Source organism: Eupeodes corollae, chromosome 2 (assembly GCF_945859685.1).
Source record: "Eupeodes corollae chromosome 2, idEupCoro1.1, whole genome shotgun sequence".
In the NCBI taxonomy this organism is placed as follows: Eukaryota; Metazoa; Arthropoda; class Insecta; order Diptera; family Syrphidae; genus Eupeodes; species Eupeodes corollae.
The window spans coordinates 126,934,162-126,953,752 of NC_079148.1; the positions used below are offsets into that span (position 1 = coordinate 126,934,162).

Genomic DNA, 19,591 nt, shown 5'->3' on the forward strand with positions numbered 1-19,591 from the left:
TTGTAATTAGAAAAAAACACCTGAATTGGAAAAAAGACGATGCCAGAGAGCAATATCATTCCAGCATAATTTCAAAATCTCTTAGGTACAATAATATTATGCATTATGGTGTGTAAACGCGTTGAAGTATCCAACTTGGACTATTAGTTTTTAGGGTAGCTGGTAAGGTAGGGTGTTTGCAAGCTAATACTTCACTATTTGCATATCGCTATGCATAATTTTGTACACTTTTTTCACGTACTAAATGCTCAATGTATTTTTTTAATAATTGTTATTATTTCTGACTTTCCCCAAGCACAAAAAAAAAACGCGGAAAATTCAAAATGTCGGAAAATAAACATATTTAAAAGAAGAATTTTCTCAAAAATTAAAAATCTACTGCAGTTTATCTAATTTTCGAAGTTAATTTTGTTACATACTTCTATTTTTTTTAAATGTTATGGAAACGTTTTTATTTTTTTCAAATGCTGCTAACAAATGTTGAAAGGACAAATACTAAAGGTAAGTACAAATTATCAAAATTTTGTATTATCGAAATATAATAATAATTACGGTGGTGGTTTGAAAATATTCATCTCGCCGATAAGTTTTCCAGTTTCCAGTTATGGAAGAAGACATTTATGTATTACACCGGTCTTTAAAAAGGGTAACAAGTTTGACATTAGGAGTTTCAAACCAAACTATAAACTGCCCTGCATTCACAAACTTTTTGAACAAATGTTGAATTCGATTGTAATTATTTTCTTTTAATATTCTGTATAAATCGTTCGAATGAAACTGCGGCAAAATTGTTGGGACCAATTGATAGTTTGCCTAAACCTGATGAAGTTGAAAGTGATATTGATCAAGCATCAATGACGCAAGTTTCAAATGACGTATGTTTTCTTGCTCATTATGGTCAAAAATAAATGAAAGATCCGGAGACAGCAGCTCTGTCTCGTGTTCAAGAAAGCAATGTTATCAAGTCTGGTGGAACTGTTGGACTACGATTAATTTGAAACACTCGTCTCTTATCCAAATTTTTAATCGAATTTTTAACCTGGATATGAGAAACGAAATCATAAATCAGACAAACAAGAAGGCCAGAGATATCTACGAAAAATTAAATGCATAGCGAACAAAGCAACGTTTTTGGAAGCTTTTAATGAATGAAAGATGGTCATCAGCGTCTACATACACTTTGGGATCCAATACATGGCCATACAGTTCTTCGCGCTGTGATGTCAATTACACGTTTTGAGGAGTTGAATGTATTTTTGCGATTCGATGATTCAATTTGCCGTCGAGGACAGTCAGCCTTTTCCTTTTGAAAGAATTGAATCAAACCTTGACATCAAATCACATTCCATCCGAAAACCTGACCATTTACGATCAATTAAAAGCCTTTCGTGGGAGCTGTAAGTTTCATCAATATATGCCAAGGAAACCTGCTAAATATGGTATCAAGTTTTGGTGGCTCAATGAGAGTTCAACTGGATATACATTTTAACTTCCAATATACACTGGCAGAAGTGATCAAAGTGTAGGCCTTGGCTGTGGATACGATGTTGTGATGTCATTGATGCCGAGGTATTTTCACACCGGAAGGAATCTTACAGTAGATAACTTTTTTACTTCTGTAAATTTGGCACTAAAGTTATTGGACAGAAAAATTACTCTTCTTGGGACTATTCGCAAAAACAAACGCGACATTCCCAAACCATTTGTTGTAAAGGAACTCCTAAATGAATATGATATACCAATCAAAATTAACAACAAAAAACAATACCGTTCACTTTATTCTTCACTTTTTGGATTTTTAGAGAAAATGGCATTAGTTGTATATGTTCCAAAACAAGTTTTGCTGCTTTCAACACAGCACGTTGTTGAAAAGGCAGTTTTCGGACCTCAAAATAAACCTCTCATGATATTGGACTATAACAGAACAAAAGGAGGAGTCGACGTTTTTGACCAAATGGTATCTTTATTCTTATGTTCTCGTCAAACCAATCGGTGTGGCCCATTTTTGTTTTTTTACATTTTTTTTTGATGTTTCAGCTTAAGCCACAGTTATTATTTTTTGCCATTTTAAACTCTCCTTCAAAAATATAAAGGTATTTAGAATCAAAAAGCTTATCCAACTTGCACAACAACTAATGGAAAAGGAGTTCGTTCGCATCGTTCAATGGAAAAAAGGTTATCCAAAGTAAGTCTTGATGCTCTCCGCGTTATGGGAAGACAACTGCAGGTTTTTCGTTCAGTTGACAAGAAATTTCCACGAAAACAGGTATTGATTATTATAAAAAAAAAACAAAATGTTTTTAAAAAGCTTTTTATTTTCAGGCCAGATGCCAACTTTGTCCGAGAGCAGACGACAGGAAATCCAGACCAACTTGCGATGTTTGTGAAAAACACATTTGTCATCGCCACGTCAATACAGTTTGTACTAAATTTCTTCCAGAACTTCCATCTATACCACAATAATATAACGCATCGAAATGTTAATTATAATTATTATTAATTTATGAAAAATAAAATAAACATTAAAAAATTGATTTATTTTACATTTTGATCATTGGGGTGTAACACACCCCAGGCAAGTGTGAACGACCTTTTTTCACACGAAATTTCCAAAAAATCAAGTTGAAGCTCTTTGATTAAATAAAGAATACATTTTTTCAGAAAAAAACAATTTTTTTCACAGATTTTTTATCCCAAGTCGAAAATCCTCCTCAGTTTATCACATGGATTTCATCTTATCTTCAATCTTAGTAAGTTAAATTCAATTCTTTCTCTAACCCTTTCATTCCCAAATCAGGAGTACCCCAGGGTAGTCATTTAGGACCTCTACTCTTTATATTAGCCATCAATGATGTACCCCTTTGTTTACGATATAGAAACATTTTAAATATACGGATGATATGAAAATCTTAAAAAGCATAAAATCTATAAACGATAGGTTACAACCTCAAGAGGACAGTTTTTTATTTGGTGCAGAAAGAATGGGCTAAACCTTAATGCAATTTAATGTCTGTCAATGGCTTTTTTTTAGAAATGCACTTCTAGTTTGTTTGATCATAAAGTATCACAGCACTCTATAAATCGTGTTCATGGTTTTAAAGATCCAGGAGTTATTTTTAATTCTAATCTCGGTTTCACGAAGCATATTAAATCTTTGGGTGGTAAAGTCAACTCTATGTTATAATTTGTTTAACGTTGGTCTAAAGAATTTATGGATCCCTATGTTGCTCTCGTGCTATATACTACTTTGGTCCGCCCTCTTTTTACTAGATCCACTAGATCTACAAGAATGGGATAGAATCTGAGCAACGCAAGGTAATACGATTCGACGTAAGAGGGCGACCATTGTATGATCCTTATAACCTCCCTCCTTATTAATATCGGATAAGGCCTCTTTAAATGCACCCTCTCAATGTTGTATTATCTCTTCGGAAATAATAACCATTTGTTAAGAGTCAAATAGTTTTAAGAAAAGATTGAGAATTTTCAAAAACTGCTTTGAAGAAAAAAGTTATTGTATTTTTAAATTTGTCAAATGAAGCATTAGTGATGTTTATTGCACCAACTTATTTTTAACAAAACTATCACCGATTTTTATTAAACAATATAATTTTTTTTTAAACACAGCACATAAGTTAATTCATTTAGTCTTATTAAAATACATTAAAGAATATTTTGGGAATGTTAAGAAACTTTCAGGAATATTTCTTTTTTCATATCTTCAATTTTATGAAACACCCTTTTTTGCTTAAATTCTGTAAGTACAATACATACGCAATAGCATCAATCATGTCCAGTCCCATTTCGACAGCACAATGTGCGTGGTCTGGTCTTGGTTCTGGTAATCCTGAAACACAATAATAGCAGTCACCCAAAAGTTTTATCCTTAAGCAATGATGTTCTGCTGCCAATCGATCAAACCTGCACCAAAAACAAATACAACAAAAAATATGTAAATGTATAGGTAGGACATATGTATGTATACATATGTTGCTATAAGGACATATGATAAATTGCATGGTTAATTAAAGCTTTTCCTTTTGCTTTTGTTTTTCAATTCTTCTTTTGTTTTTTGTCAACAAAACAAACATTTATGATGAATGGAAATTGAAATTCGTGTGTATGATTACTTTATGTATGTATGTTAATTTTACCTGGCAAATAATTCATTTAGAAGTCGTACCAGCTCCTCTGCTGTACATTGATCGGAGAGACTTGTGAAACCACAGATATCAGCAAATAGGATGCTGTGAATTAGAAACAAAAATAAAATACAACATTTTACAAAATTAGGGATAAAAACATTCGGAAATTATAATCAAAAGCAGTTGGACATTTTCTTGAAATACTCGTACATGAACTTACACCATTTTGCTTATATTTCTAATTATTTTACCGATTTTTCGATTTGATTTGAAGAATTTCTTTATATTTTCACCCCTAAGCCGATCAATCTCTATTTTCAATATAATTTGACATAAATACAAAGACTTGTATTTATAGAAAAATAGGAACTGCAAATGACATCAAAAAGATGTCATAAAACGATAATGTGTCTTATATTTCTGACAAAGTATGCTTTCCTTTGCTACCCCTTAATTCGTGTATTGTATAAGGAAGGCAGGTTGATGGTAGTCATTATTGATGTTTCAAGGATGTGTATTACTGTGTACGGGATATACAGTGCTGTGTAATGACTGCTTTCCATTACTTTTACAGTATAGAGAATTTTGTTTTGAACAAATCTTTTAACTCTCTTAATTGTTAACTTTTCTCAGTACCTCAAAAATAAACACTTTTCTATGAGAGCCAAGGTCTTCTTGGATACTTGATTCACGTTTAATTTTTTAAGGTTCCCCATTCTTAAACACTGTCAAAACTACGTGTGGAATTCTTTTCACGATACCCCAAAAAGTATCTTTAAGACTCAAAGGATCAAATATTTCGTTTAGTTTTTTTGGAATACCAATTAGTCCTTTGGCATTGCAAACAATCTCTTCTTTCAATCAGTAAGGAAAATGGTTAATATAATGAGAACAACACTAAGTTAAAATGTTTGCTGGAGTTAAGATAGTTTTGAAAGCTAAGTTTCAAATATGGTATGCTTTATTGATAAGTATTCCAACAGCACTGTACCCAATATAAAATCTCTGATGTAAGGACATGTGAGTTTTTTGAATTGTGAATGAATGAATGTCAAATATATAAGTAAAGCCGTCTATATTTTCTTACCTTACATTCTCGTGTCGTTGTATATAGATTTTGTGAAATTGTGTGTCCCGGGGCTGGCCTGCTATATCATCTTTCATTTCCATTGCAACATGACGTGGCAACACCGATAGTAGAAGACGTTCCTAAAAGCAGGAAATTCACAACACACAAAAAAAAGAAAAAAAAAAAAATAGAGTGTCTCGAATTTATTTGGATCATCATTAAATTTTCAGAGGAATTTCCAATATTTTTTTCCAATTTGATTTTGATTCGGATTTCAAGATATTTGATTTTCTACATTTTTTATTTAGTACTTTAAATTTTTAAACCTTGACAATTTATTCCTACTTTTCGTAAGTATATGTTTATAAAATGATGGAGACAGTTATGTGAAAGGAATGTCATATGAATTTATAGTAAACGTGATGGGCAATATTTTAAATTGATTTAATGAAATTAGGGGAAAATAGTATCTTGTTTTTTTTTGCATACAGTGATTTAATCTCAAAATTAAATTTGATATTAGGTGCATGCAAGGAGTAAAAATACCTAAAAACTGGTTTAAACTAAATTCAACAACTGACACGCCCATATTTTGAATATTTTAGTTAAACTCAAAGTTATGGTCTTCAGTTATTATTTTTTAGTTGAGATAATAGCAAAAATCCGTCCGTATCCGAGGCTTGTTGGCGCTTTGCAACTAAGGTATTTTTTTACGTGGCGATTAAGTCACAATGACGGCGCAAAGCCCAACCTGTAGTACCCGCGGCATGATGCACTAACCGTTGGAATGTCATGCCAGAGGTCTTGGGTTCGATCCCTGCCTATGCCATCTAAAGTTTTTTCACGGCTACTGCCCCTTGCGAGGAATTGACAAATTATCCAAGTGTAATTCTTGTCATGAAAAGTGCTTTTCAAATTGGCCGTTCGGATTCGGCTTAAAAACTGTAGGTCCCTTCCATCCCTGACAACATTACTCGAACACAGGAATGGTTGAGAGTTGTAAGTCACTAATTACCACCAATTTATTTATTTAGTGGAACCGCAGCCTATGTTGAAAATATGGAAAGAACACCAACTACAGATCTTCCTAAGGTCCATCCAATAACTCGGATGCGAAGGTGATATTGAGAAAGCTGGAAGATCAAAGCGTGATGTCAGTGGAGCGTTTTTGAGCATTGCGACGGAATCGAAGAAGATGGCTTTAGTGGTCAATGAGGGCAAGCCCATGTTATAACTAAAACATAAATTGGGTGGTACAACAGTCCGTTTGAGAACTAGGGCCTAGTGACTGACAACTTTCAAATTTTCATGACAAGAATTACTTTTGGAGAATTTGTCAATTCGTGGCAACAGGCAGTACCCGCGAATAAAGCTTTAGGTGGCACAGGCAGGGATCGAACCCAAGACCTCTCGCATGACAGTCCTACGCACTAACTATCATGCCATGGGTACTACAGACCAAGTATATGCTGTCATCAAAAAAGGACACTGAACAACGACGTCTTGGACAAAACGTCACCATGGACAGCTATAACTTTGAGGTAGTTAAGAACTTTGTCTACCTAGACACCGCTATAAACACAGGCAACGATAGCAGCGCTGCAATTTTACGAAGAATAACTCTTGCAAATCGCTGCTTCTTGGGACTTAGAAGACAATTGAGAAATAAAGTCCTCTCTCGAGCACCTAAAATCACTATCTATAAGGGACTCATAATACCAGTTCTCATTTATTTCGCTGAGGCCTATACTCTATCAAAGAAAGATGAGAGCATCTTAGGATGCTTCGAGAGAAAAATTCTTCGGGTGATTTTTGGTCCCGTACGCATAGATGGAGAATGGAGGAGAAGGTATAACAACGAACTGTACGGGCTATACTGCGACACTGACCTAGTTAGCAGAATTAAAGTCCAACGGCTTAGGTGGTTGTGTCATGTTGAGCGAATGGACATCAACACTCCAGCCCGGAAGGTCTTCGAATCCAATACCGAGGGACGGTGCAGTAGAGGAAGACCGCGACTCAGGTGGAGCACTCAGGTGGGTGAAGACCTCAACCAATGCGAAACTGGAGACAGCAAGCTAGGGGCCGAGCTGGCTTGAGACGCATGTTGGTTGAGACCCAGGTCCACCCAGCACTGTAGCGCCACCTTAAGTAAGTAGGCAAGCAATAGCAAAAAAAATGTGGAAAAAGGAACCCAGTTTTGGTTTCAACAAGAAATTTATTGTAAAATTGTATAAGACCTAAAAATATGCTAATATGAAAAATGTTTAGCTTTTTAAATTTTAATATTTCTCGTAGATTTTTAATAGAAAAAGAGGCTGGGATGCGACCCACACTGATAACTTCCCATCCCGTCTGTCGATTTGTCTTGCTTAAAAGTTTGTCTATATGTACGCGTATCAATTTTTACCAAATTTGCGTACTTTTTTTTGGAGATTTTATTTTTTATGAAAAAACGGACTGTTGGATTTTTATATTATAATTACTGAATATTGAAAACAATATTTTCTATGAAAAAATAAGTTTGAAGCCAATGTTTCAAATTTTTGAAAAGATATTTGAGTTGAAAATCAATTTTTACCAACTTTTGTTAAATATTTCTTACATTTTTAATTTTTTGCACAAAAACTGACAATTCTATTTTTTTTAAAATTGTATAGAATGTTGAAAACAATATTTCTTATAAGATAAAATTAGTTTGAAGCCAATGTTCCAAATTTTTGAAAAGATATTTCAGTCGAAAATCAATTTTTACAAACTTTTGTTAAATATTTTTTACATTTTTAATTTTTTGCACAAAAACTGTTAGTTCGATTTTTTTCAAAATTTGACTGAATGTTGTAAACAATATTTTATGAAAGATAAAAGTAGTTTAAGCCAATATGCACAATTTTTGAAAAGATATTTGAGTCGAAAATCAATTTTAACCAACTTTTATTGCTTTTTTTATGTTTTTATTTAAAAAAAAACTGTCAACTGTCTCAAAATTTTATCAGATGTCAAAAACATTATTCTTCGTTGTACAAAATTGTTTTGGAGATGAAATCATATTCTAGTCGTAAAAATTTTGGAGGTGAAAATTTTTTTTTTCAGTTTTTTTTTGATTTATAAAAAAAACCGTTAAATGGATTTTTTTTTTAAATACACTTCTTTGATATCACGTTACAATATCTTATATAAAATTTAATTCAAGTCTCCAAAATATTCACTTTTTTTAGTCTGTTATGTTAAAAACCACCCACGCAATTTTCTTGAGAGCCCTTTCTGCATATTTCTTAAACATTGTCTGTATAACAAAATTTATTTGAAATCGATATCTCTTCTGGTTCTTGAGCTATGGACAACGAAAAAAACGTCGTGAACGTAAGGACTACAGACATATTTCTAAAAATCTTTTATTTATTTATTAGGGACTCTGAAACGTCGAGAAATGTCAAAATTTTCAATTTGACAAATCGGACCCATTACAATAACTTAATATGATAAGTTAAAAAACTGCCAACAAATATTTGTCACCTCGAAAATTTGACGATCAAACATTTTTAGATCATGCTTATTTTGTCTTATAAGAAATATTGTTTTCAACATTAAGTAACATTTTGAGAAAAATCTTTTAACAAAAAAATATCATAAACAAAATTGCTCGTAAAAATTGATTTTCGACTCAAATATCTTTTCATTTTGACAATAATCGAATGGACATATTTCTTACAAACAATGAAAACCTAACTAAAAAAAAAACAAAACTAAAACTTCGTAAAAATTTAATATCACTCAAATAGCTTTTGAAAAATTAAAAATATTGTCTTCAAACTCTTTTTATTTCACAGAAAATATTGTGATATTCTGTAGTTTTTTAATAAAAATTCAACAGTCCGTTTTTTCCACAAATTTGGTAATAATTGATGTTCGGTTCTTGGTATCTCTCAAATTAATTTCACTCATCCAATTTGTAAAAATTTAAGAAATGCTAATAAAGTTGGTAAACATTTGTTTTCGACTAAAAATGTATTTTACAAAACTAGATTTTCAAACTAAACTATTTCTTTATATGAAAAATATTGCTGGTAATTTTAAATATTGTTAAGAATAATTCAACTAACATTTTTACTTGCGACATGTAGGAACTATATGGCAAGTTTTGCATTCGTGCAAAATTTCGAACTCGAGATTTTAATCAAACATGAAATTACGATGGTAGACAAGTCGAAAAAAGTGGGTCCCGCGATTCCTTCCGGTCTGTTTTGTCTGTCTGTCCACGCTCCTACAGACTAAACCATTGGGTCGATTGAGTTCAAACTTGGAAGTTAAGGTTTTGAGCAGATTCGCGTTAGGCGTTTTTTTCATTTTTTTTTAAGATCAAAACTAACAGTGGCCACCATACAATTTTTTTGGTCAAAAACGAAAATTCGAATTTTCTCAAAAAAAAACCGATAGATTTTCTTTAAATTTTCTCTAAAATTTTATTTTTTAACTTGGCTTCTTTTAATAAGAAAAACAAATTTTTGTATTGCTCAGGAAAGGTACTGCTCATAAAACCGTTATTTTGTTTTTTAATTTTCTCAGCAATTTATAAACCGATTTCAATAATTTTTTTTCTGAATAAGCTCTTATATTGCTTTAACAATATTTGATTATTAAAAGTGCAATTTTTTATTGTTTGGATTTTTAAAAAAAATATTGAATTTTATTTTTTAAAAATTCGATATCTCAAAAACGTTTCAACATTTTTTTACGAAATTCAAACGTATAGCGTATATTAACAATCTCTAAACAACCGCGTACCAAAAATATTTTTAGAACAAAATTGAAAAATTTTATATATAAAAAATTAATTTAAAAAAAAATCGCTCTAACGATTTTCATAAAAAAATTTTGAAAAATGAAATGTTTTTTTATTTATAAAATGGCATTTAAATTTTTGAAGACAAACTTATTTTTCGATCGAAATTTTGAATCTTAAAATTGTTTTTTTTTTTAAATATTTTAACTGTGCATGAGCCCGAAAGAGCGCATTATTTTGACAAAATTGTAATTACATTCCTAGCTTTTATCTAAATTAGTGCATTTGGTACATATTTATGTATTTTTATAACTTAAAATCTTGTAAATACCAACGATGGCCGCCCATGTAGCGCAACTGTAGCGGATTAACGAATATGATATATTTAATCAACAGTCTATTTTAAAGTGTCTATCAAGCAGGGGCGATTTCTCATAGTCAGCAGGTTTAGCGGCGCTAAACCAAGAATTTAAGAATAAATCTTATTTTGTAGTATAAATATTATTTGGTAATTGAATTACTAACCAACTCAACAGTCGACTATTATGTTAAACAATTCGGTTTTAGTTACATAACTTGTAATCAAAGTGACAATATCTAATCTATTTTGAAACATTGTTCTTGGGCATAGCAAAAGCTTGCGCTATCAAATTTCATAAGTTTTACAGAAACAGATAATTCAAATAAAAGCCTGTACAGATAAGTAGAAGGGTTAGCGCAAAATAAAAACACAACAGAGAGGAAGACCCGGTGCAATAAAGATGTCTTCTCACTTTATACTTCGTATGGACTAAGTAAGAAAGAACACCACTGACAAATCGAATCATACCATATTCGTTTTTGAAAGCAGAAAATTGTGCGAGGTTATTTATTTATGTGAAATGGGGGTTTGCTGGCAAACTTGCTTGACCTTGTTCTACAAGAATATAGTGAGCAATGCATGTTCGTGGGTTAGCCCTGCTTTTAGCGATTATACTGATTTTTGACGATCTTTGAGGAAAAAAAAAATGGCAAAGGCTTTGTAGCTTAGGCGGATTATTCATATGTTTAATAGGAAGTAGTTTTTGTTTGGAACCTTCTTTTATGAGAAAAAGAAAGTGACTTAAGAAAGTGCATTTTCATCGCTATTGTTTTTTAACTAAAAACAAAATGTTACATGATCAATATGTTTTTTTTTGTACATACATTTATTGTAATTACTATTAATATAGTTTCATATCAATTCAAACACGGTACAGGCAAGTCGTAAGAAATTATTTTATTTGATTTTCTTAGAACAGCTTAAATATAAACAAGCAATTCTTTTTCCAAAAATAAAAATTAAATTTTTTAATAGCTTTCAAAAAAAAAACAAATATTTAGTCGAAAAATCAGTTTGAAGTGTGATTTTTTAAAATGATTATTTTTATTAATTTATTATTAATGCTTAAAAAAATGAAAACTATAAGACTTTAAATTGAAAACTCCCAGAGCGAAACAAAACTAAATAAAAGAACATTACGACTTATGCAGCTGCATTGGATCAATTTCAATTCTTTTGCAATTAAAAAAAAATATTACAAATTTTTTGAAGTTTATTTTTCAAAGTTGACTTCTAAGTCATGGAATTGCATAATTCTATAACCAGCTAAGAATAAGTTTTAAGGTCATAGCCTATAAGTCGTTATAAAAAGACTGTCTTCTTTGTTTGTTTAAAAATAGATACTTTATGTTCATGATCTTGGTGTAACAAAAGGAACTTTTATTTTGGTAGGAATTAAAATGGAATCTCCAATACTTCTCAAGCAAAGCCCACAATTGAAAAATTATTTTAGAAACCATTTTCAACAATATCGTTTTCGAAGAAGCTTATAATGGGAGTCCTACAGATTTTAAATGAACACACAAGTATAGAAACAGAGAGTATACTCGAACCTTAAGCGAAAATCAATCTTCAATATTGTAATATTACCAATTGCTATTTGGTAGCGAAAATAACAAGAAATTATTTTGTTGATCTTGTTTGCTTAATTTCGGTATCTCTTTCACATTGAATTCCTCGGATGAAGACAATTTAAACACTCTAACCACACTTTAGAGAAAGCACAAGCTATAAGTGCCTCTCATTTGCAATGTGTAATTAAATTAGCAACCTTTGGTCAGACTAGGAAAGACGAAGCTGTGTCTTACATAACTTTAAAAAAATCGTGCGATATTTAAACGTCAACAGTTTGTAAAGTGTTTCAATTGCTATCCAAAATGGTTTAATCAAAACTCTTGCTAGGTCATCACATTACTGATAGAATCCAACCGCAAGAGTTTATAGCTTTGTCTGACATTCATCTTAAGTCCCAATTATCTATTATTATTCCTTTCTTAACAAAAACCATGAAACATTTGCTGCATTTATCTATGTAAGCTCAGGGCGGACTGCAGAAAATTCGAATAAAACTCATTATTATTTTTGAAAACTTATCTTCCACTTCTAGAAGAAACTATCTAACCCTGAGATCATGAGCAGGAATCGCCACTGCTATCAAGAAGTATTATCTTGGTAACTTTGTATATGTGATTTTAAAATATTATTCTTTACGAATAAGGTTGTTTCACACATGATTTACTTTCGTTCGCCTATATAAACCTAGTACAAGTTAAAGAAACGGGCTAGAAAGAGTATATGTATTTACTATTAGAATCAATTTTCCAACGTATACACATTATACCTATTTATAAAAGTATTACGTACGACTTCTACAACTACTGCTTACGTGTCACTTCATAACTAAAATCCCAAACGCACAAAAGCCTGACTGGAAACAAAACATCAATAGCAATTTCTTGTACCTGTTCGTATGCTTGTTATTTTTTTAAACTTTAACAAAATAAATAAACTGAACGTAAAAACTTCTTGTTAGCGCTGAAAACTTATAGTAAAGAAGGAATGTAGTATGTACCTTTTAGCTACCAATAACATTCCTTCATTATCATCATAAACATGGTTTTATCTATCTATCTGCATAAAGCTAAGCTCGCCAATGAACTATTCTTTATTCGTTTTAGACATCTACCTACCTGTTACCTAACTACAGAACCAATAGGCGATCGCTTTACAATTTAAACATTCATGGTCATACCTCTTTCTTATCTTTTTTATTTTCCATCCTGGTTCTTCTAATATAAAATTACAATAAAGCTATCTAAAGGAAAAAAGCTTTTAAGGCTTAAGCTTTATCTTAATAGAAACCATTTTTCATATACAATGATCGTACCGGAGTAAAAGCAGACTTATGAATGTAAATAAAAACAAATATCGGTCAAAGATCCTAAACAGCTGACGTAAGAATGCAAAAGTTTGTTTCATCCCCTTATTAGATACAATATTAAGTAATTTTGTTTTTTATATAAAGTGCATTGATATAAATAAAACAAAAACAAATTCATCAACCTTCATATGGAAGCTCTTTATGTGAAAATATATACAAGGATAGACTCAAGTAGAATGAAAGAAATTGTGTTGACTTTTTGGGTCGAAAATTAATTATCTCCCTTATTCTGCTGGCTGCTTATGGGAATGGAAATAATATTTTTCTCGTGCTCCCACTGAATTTCTCCACTTTCGATACTAACGCCACGCCAACGACTCTGCATCTGGTCGCCCTAAAAGTTTCTGCTCATGAGAGTACTATGGTTTTCATTATGTACAATTGTACATAATGGCATTTATATCTTTGAAGACAAACTTAATTTACAGGTATATTTTTAAATCTTATATACAAAGCACTTTTTTAAACATACTCTTAGCATACAGGAGCAAGTTTATTTTTAACCCAACGCTACAAACTTTTAAGCCAGACAAATCGACAGACGGGATGGGAAGTTATCAGTGAGGGTGGCATCCCAGCCTCTTTTTGTCTAAGTTTTTGGTAACCTTAACATTATGGATAATAAAGTATCAGACGTTTTCCAGACAATCAATTACAATTGTTGCGATATTTTAGATGTCACTAAAATTACTTATGATTTAACGTTCACATTTATCCAAGTGGATTTAATTTTAAAAGCTTAGTAAATATTGCAAATTTTAAATAACGGATTTTGTGGTTTTGAAGTTCAAAAAAATCAAATGGGGTGGCGCAACAGTCCGTTGTGAACCAGGGCCTAGTGACTTACAACTCTCAACCATTCCTGTGTGCGAGTACTGTTGTCAGGAATGGAGGGGACCTACAATTTTAGGCCGAATCCGAACGGCTAGTTTGAGAAAGCACTTTTTCTAGAAGGATTTGTCAATTCCTCGCAAGGGGTAGTACCCGCGAAAATTATTTTTTTTAAATTAAGGTAGCAGAGTCAGGGATTGAACCCAAGACCCCTTGCATGACAGTCCAACGCACTAACCATCATGCCACTACTACTACTACTGCTACTTTTTTTTGAAGTTAGGGACGAAAAAAACATCGGCTAATTTTGTTCCTATAAAAAGAGGAAGTGTTCGAACTTGGTTTGCACTACAAAGATGCAATTATTCAAGGGAAGACATTTCAATATAATTACAAAAGTTCTAAAAAAAATTCCGGTCACGCCGTTTACTTTTTAATAGTCTTGTTAACTTGAAAACTGAGTTTTCTTTTTGATAATTTAACTATAGAGACTATTTGTAAGAAATTCCAGAATGTGTTGTTAAAAATCTAAAAACAAAATTTAAACTAAAAAAGGTTACAAAAAACATCAGAAAGCTTTCAAAATATTTGTTTACTACATAACTCAACAAATTTTTCGACCTTTGTCCTGAAAAAATAAGAAGCTTAAAGTTTTTATTGAAATAGAGGATACTGTTGTATTTATTCATTTCATATTAATTTATTTTGCTCCTTCACCCCTCCTCCTTCAACTCCATGAATTTGAATCGCAATTTTGAAATTCGAATTACTAAGTCAAATGGGTGTGCAAATCATAAAAGCTTAACGAAAAGTCAAACTCAATATGAATATCCTCTTAAATGGTGAAGAGAAACCTTTCATCACAAAACGCGCATATCAAACTAAAAACCCTGAATAATAGAAACCCTATATTCAAAACAAACTTTCCTACCTCCCCGATGTCAGATGTCAAAAATAGAATACACATAATCTACTTTGAAACAAACAACATTTTGTTATGAAAGTTGATAAATTTCTTAAATAAAAGGTTATTTGTTTAAAGGGGGAGGGCGGCAAAGTAAAACTCTCATTGTGCGTGTTTCACGTTGTGTAAATACATACAAATATTTTAAAATTCAATTTTAGTTTTCTTCATCAGGAAAGAAGAAGTTGAAACACAAATAAACAAAAGATAAACAAGCCAAATAAGAAGAATGTACTTTGTACATAGGGTAGGGATGGTTTAGTGTTAGGTTTCATGGAAATATACGTATATATAAGTTCATACTATGTAAATTTTATCCTTACCTGTTGTTGATTTTCCCTTTGTGTCCTTAGACGCGCTTCAATGCATTGACGTGTCTCAATGAATGCCTTCCTTTGAGCTTTCTCCTTGGGCCAATGGGTAAAAACTCCCGCTAAATTGGTGCACAGTAACGCTAATATCGAACACAATAGCTATTTCAATGTTATATGTACATTCATACATACATTCCAAGAAATAAAATAAGAAGAAGAAGAAGAAGAAAATTTAACTACATAAATACATAGCTTTAGATGTTTGAACTTTGCTCCTTGAACAAAATTTAATCCTTGCCCTTCTGCTGACAAAATACAATCGCAAGGCGTCGTCGGTCGCGCGGTGCTTCACTCTGTTCAAACAACAACAAACTCACCTCTTGCCATAGAAACCTTTCGCTATTTCGAAACGATGAATAAATATGCGCCAGCGATAGAAGCACCCCGCCAATAAACGCTTCCCTCAGCCGAACAGGAAGCATTGTATAGGTCATGTAGATGAATATCAAACAACAAGCGCTGCCGTTAAAGGACCTCCTGCAAACAACACACACTATTGCGTTATTATAAATGCACACAAAAATAGTTCAGCTCAGCAGCTCCTCTCTTCTCGACCTTTACGACAACATTTAGGGGATGAAGAGGGGTGGCGGAGGTCTGTTATGGGATGATATTTACCTTGGCACTGTTGCATAACCCACAGCTACCTCAATGGCAAGGAAAGTGGCCACAATTACATAGGATACAAGGACGAGGAAAATCTCGTTCATAGCCGGCTTCGAGAGGATACACAGGAGACCTGTTGCAGCAAGGGATGGTTCAATGGTTCGATGGTTGGGTATAGTTCGATGGTTCGGTGGTTAGTTGTTGATGGTGTTTTCGGGTTTGAGGGATCAAATTTGATTTATGAATTGGAAAAAGAAAATATACGATAAATAAAATTGAATACTTGTGCCTCTCGACACACGAAAGGACCCTTTAACAAAATCAACTGGATTAAGTATGAATTGATTCTGAAATAGAGCCGTCTCGTGTTAAGGCTTATGATGACTATATAAATCCACTTACCAATATAGACAACACCACAGATGGCCAAAACCACTAGCAGGGCAATAACTTGATCCGTTAATGGAATTGTTGACATTATGGTGGAAAGTTGCTCCATGGTACTTTCGTTGGCGTTGTCGTCGTTGTTGGGCAACAACTCAGAGTGGTTCTTTGTAGATATCGCATCGTCCACTGCCAAATTCAATTCGATTTCATTGTTCAGGTACAAAACCCTCAAGTCGTTCTCATTGTCATTGTACCCGTGCTGCTGACCGTTGGCCACTTCTATCCAAGTACTTATCTGACGCTTGAATCTGCAAGAAATGAAATAAAATCTATAAGAGGACTCACAGGACATAAATAAAGCACCTAAATTGCTACACAATATCTATGGTCTATCCTCACGATATGGTCTTTAGACCAATATATTGAAGTGCTATTTTTGTGAGGAGGGAAAAGGGGAAGGAAGAGGATAATAAATTGATTTTCTCACAAGAGGATGAACTGGGACATAAATATAAGGCCAACAAAGTTGGAGAAAGGAAACGAAACATGTTATGGTTCATTCAATTAGGGGATTTTGTTACTTTCCAAGGACCACTTCAGGGTGACTTATTTTTCTGGGGAAGGTAAGTGTTCTTTTCTTTTTTCGAGTAGTGCGAGACACATAGGCAATATTTCGTAAAAGAATATATAACTTAATTGGACGAAGAGCTTGTGTTATTTTGAAAAATGAGATGAAACAAGAACTCGAGATCTATTATATAGGAGTGGAGTAATTAATCTTAATCTGACGTATATTATTATTTGGCAGGACCTTATTCTTGTTTTTAATACTACTTAAGGATTTGAGGATTTTGACTATTTCTGAGGGAGATTGTTGAGTTTCTTAAGTACAAATATCTTTTTTCAAGAAATTTGATTTAAAGTTATTAAGTGGAAACTAAATCTGTGTATTTAATTAAGAAAGTGGACTTTGTTAAACAAAAACAAAATCTAATTAATTTTTCAAATCGAAAGAAGTTATTCAAGACATTATAAAGGCGTAGTGAAATATGATTTTAAAATAATACACTTGAGATTTTTTGTTTTATTAATTCCTTAAATCTTTGTATATTTCTAGAACATCAATAGGCACTTTTTTGAAACACTTGAATAAAATCAATTGAAGCGATAAAAAATATACAGAAAAATTCCCAAAGGTGTATTTTTTGAGTATTGAGTAACAACTAGTAGTATTAAATTACCAGATAGCAATTCCTGGTGAAGAAGTTCATGAAGAACCAGGGCCTAGTGACTTCAACTCTCAACCATTCCTGTGTGCGAGTAATGTTGTCAGAGATGGAAAGGGACCTACAGTTTATTTGCCGAATCTGAACTTCTAATTTGAGAAAGCACTTTTCACGACAAGAATTACTCTTGGGGGATTTGTTAATTCCTCGATTGAGACAGTACCCGTAAAAAGAGTTAGGTGGTACAGGCAGGGATTGAACTCGAGACCCCTGTCCAACGCCTTTTTTTGGTATTCATTTTTATTAATTCAATCTTAAACCTTTCTCAAAGCAAGACAAAAATTCAAAAAACTAGCCTAAATCCCATACGGACACTCTAAGTTCAACAATAATACTTAGTGATAATGCCTTTCGGCCCAAAGATATATTGACCTTCAATTCCATTTTATTTCGCCTATCCATGGTTCGTCGTCTGACGTGGTAGATTAGCGGAACTGCTATCTGTATAAGACCGCATCTGTCTAAAAAGAGGAATGTCAATGGTGGAATGAAGCCGCGCAAGCATGCACTTTCAAAATACTCGTCGTTGGGATAGAACGCCACGAAAATTAAATTGTTGGTCGAAGACATAGCTCTTGCAATGTGACCTCGAACGAATTTTATCACGAAATTGCCAATTCTGTTGATTCGAGTCCCGTTGTATAGGACCTCTTTGGAATAGTAATGCACATCAGCTGTTCGATATAAGCCGGTACAGCGATCGTAAACACTGCCGCTTGAATACACGAAACCTCTCCAGCTGGGAAGGGGCAACGTTGAACCACACAGGACAACCATTAACGATCATGGGCCGAATGAGGGCAAATTACCTTCACTCTGGGGTTAAGCCGTCTGCTAAAAAAAGCTGTTTCGTCAGACCGAAGGCTCCTCTGGCCCTGGTCAGAGCAGCATTTATATATCTGTCGAAATATAAATACTGATCTAACCAGAAACCGAGGTATTTCACTACACTTTTTCTCGCTAACCGCTGCCCATGAAGATCAACGATGACCATCTTGCGCTAATTCTTGCACGTATCCCTCGAGGCCCTAGCCAACGGAGTCCGGAACAGAATTGTCTCCGACTTCTGGACATTTATTTTTAGTTTCCAGTCGTCGCAATATCGCTCAATCTTGTCGAAATCACGCTGCAAGAGGATTCTAATAACCTCAACATTTCGGGCCGTTCTGTACGCAATTAGATCGTCGGCGTACGCAATTGCCATTGTAAGACTACCTATCAGATCGCTGGTGTAAATGCTGAGGAGAATTGGCGAATTCACCGCTCCCTGTTGAAGACCATTTTTAATTGAGAATGTTGTGGTAGAAGTTACATTGCCACTTTTGACAACAAACTTTCTACCGTTAAGCATATCATAAAGTATATACATATACAACAATGGCTTGCTAATTTTAGGTAAAGACCCTCTAACCATACGGTGTCAAAGGCCTTTTCCAAATCAACCAGAACAGAACCTGTGCATTGTTGTTTTGATTTATTCCACTGGATATCAGAAACGAGTTTAGACACAGCATGAATTGTGTCAAGGCCCGCCTCTAACCCAAACTGTATATCCGGAATTATTTTGTTGTCCGCAGCCCACTTAGTCAGAGCCCTATTGATGATCTTTTCGAAAACTTTTCTGATGCTCGGAAGAGATTTGACGGGTTGTAGTTGTCTTTTTCCTTTTTCGGGAGAGGATGAACCACAGCGGTCTTCCAATGCACTGGATAATATGTATTATTCAGTGCATTATTGAAGAGTGTGGTGTAAATGTCAATTGCCCCCATCGGTAAATGTCTTAGTACAACGTTGGATATACCATCGACACCTGCTGAGTTTTTGTTTTTTATTGAATTGAAGAT

General features: G+C 33.2%; 1 protein-coding gene across 1 annotated transcript in view; it reads right to left on the reverse strand.

Moving 5' to 3' along the window:
* The window catches only part of LOC129944004 (adenylate cyclase type 6), a 117,022-nt gene that overhangs the window by 32,918 nt on the left and 64,513 nt on the right, over positions 1-19,591 (reverse strand). The window contains exons 7-13 of the mRNA XM_056053128.1: positions 16,477-16,769; positions 16,087-16,207; positions 15,786-15,945; positions 15,418-15,567; positions 5,233-5,354; positions 4,155-4,247; positions 3,775-3,921 (exon numbers count right to left, since the gene is read on the reverse strand). Coding sequence (XP_055909103.1) covers positions 3,775-3,921; positions 4,155-4,247; positions 5,233-5,354; positions 15,418-15,567; positions 15,786-15,945; positions 16,087-16,207; positions 16,477-16,769 — 1,086 coding nt within the window. The remainder of the gene's footprint in view (positions 1-3,774; positions 3,922-4,154; positions 4,248-5,232; positions 5,355-15,417; positions 15,568-15,785; positions 15,946-16,086; positions 16,208-16,476; positions 16,770-19,591) is intronic.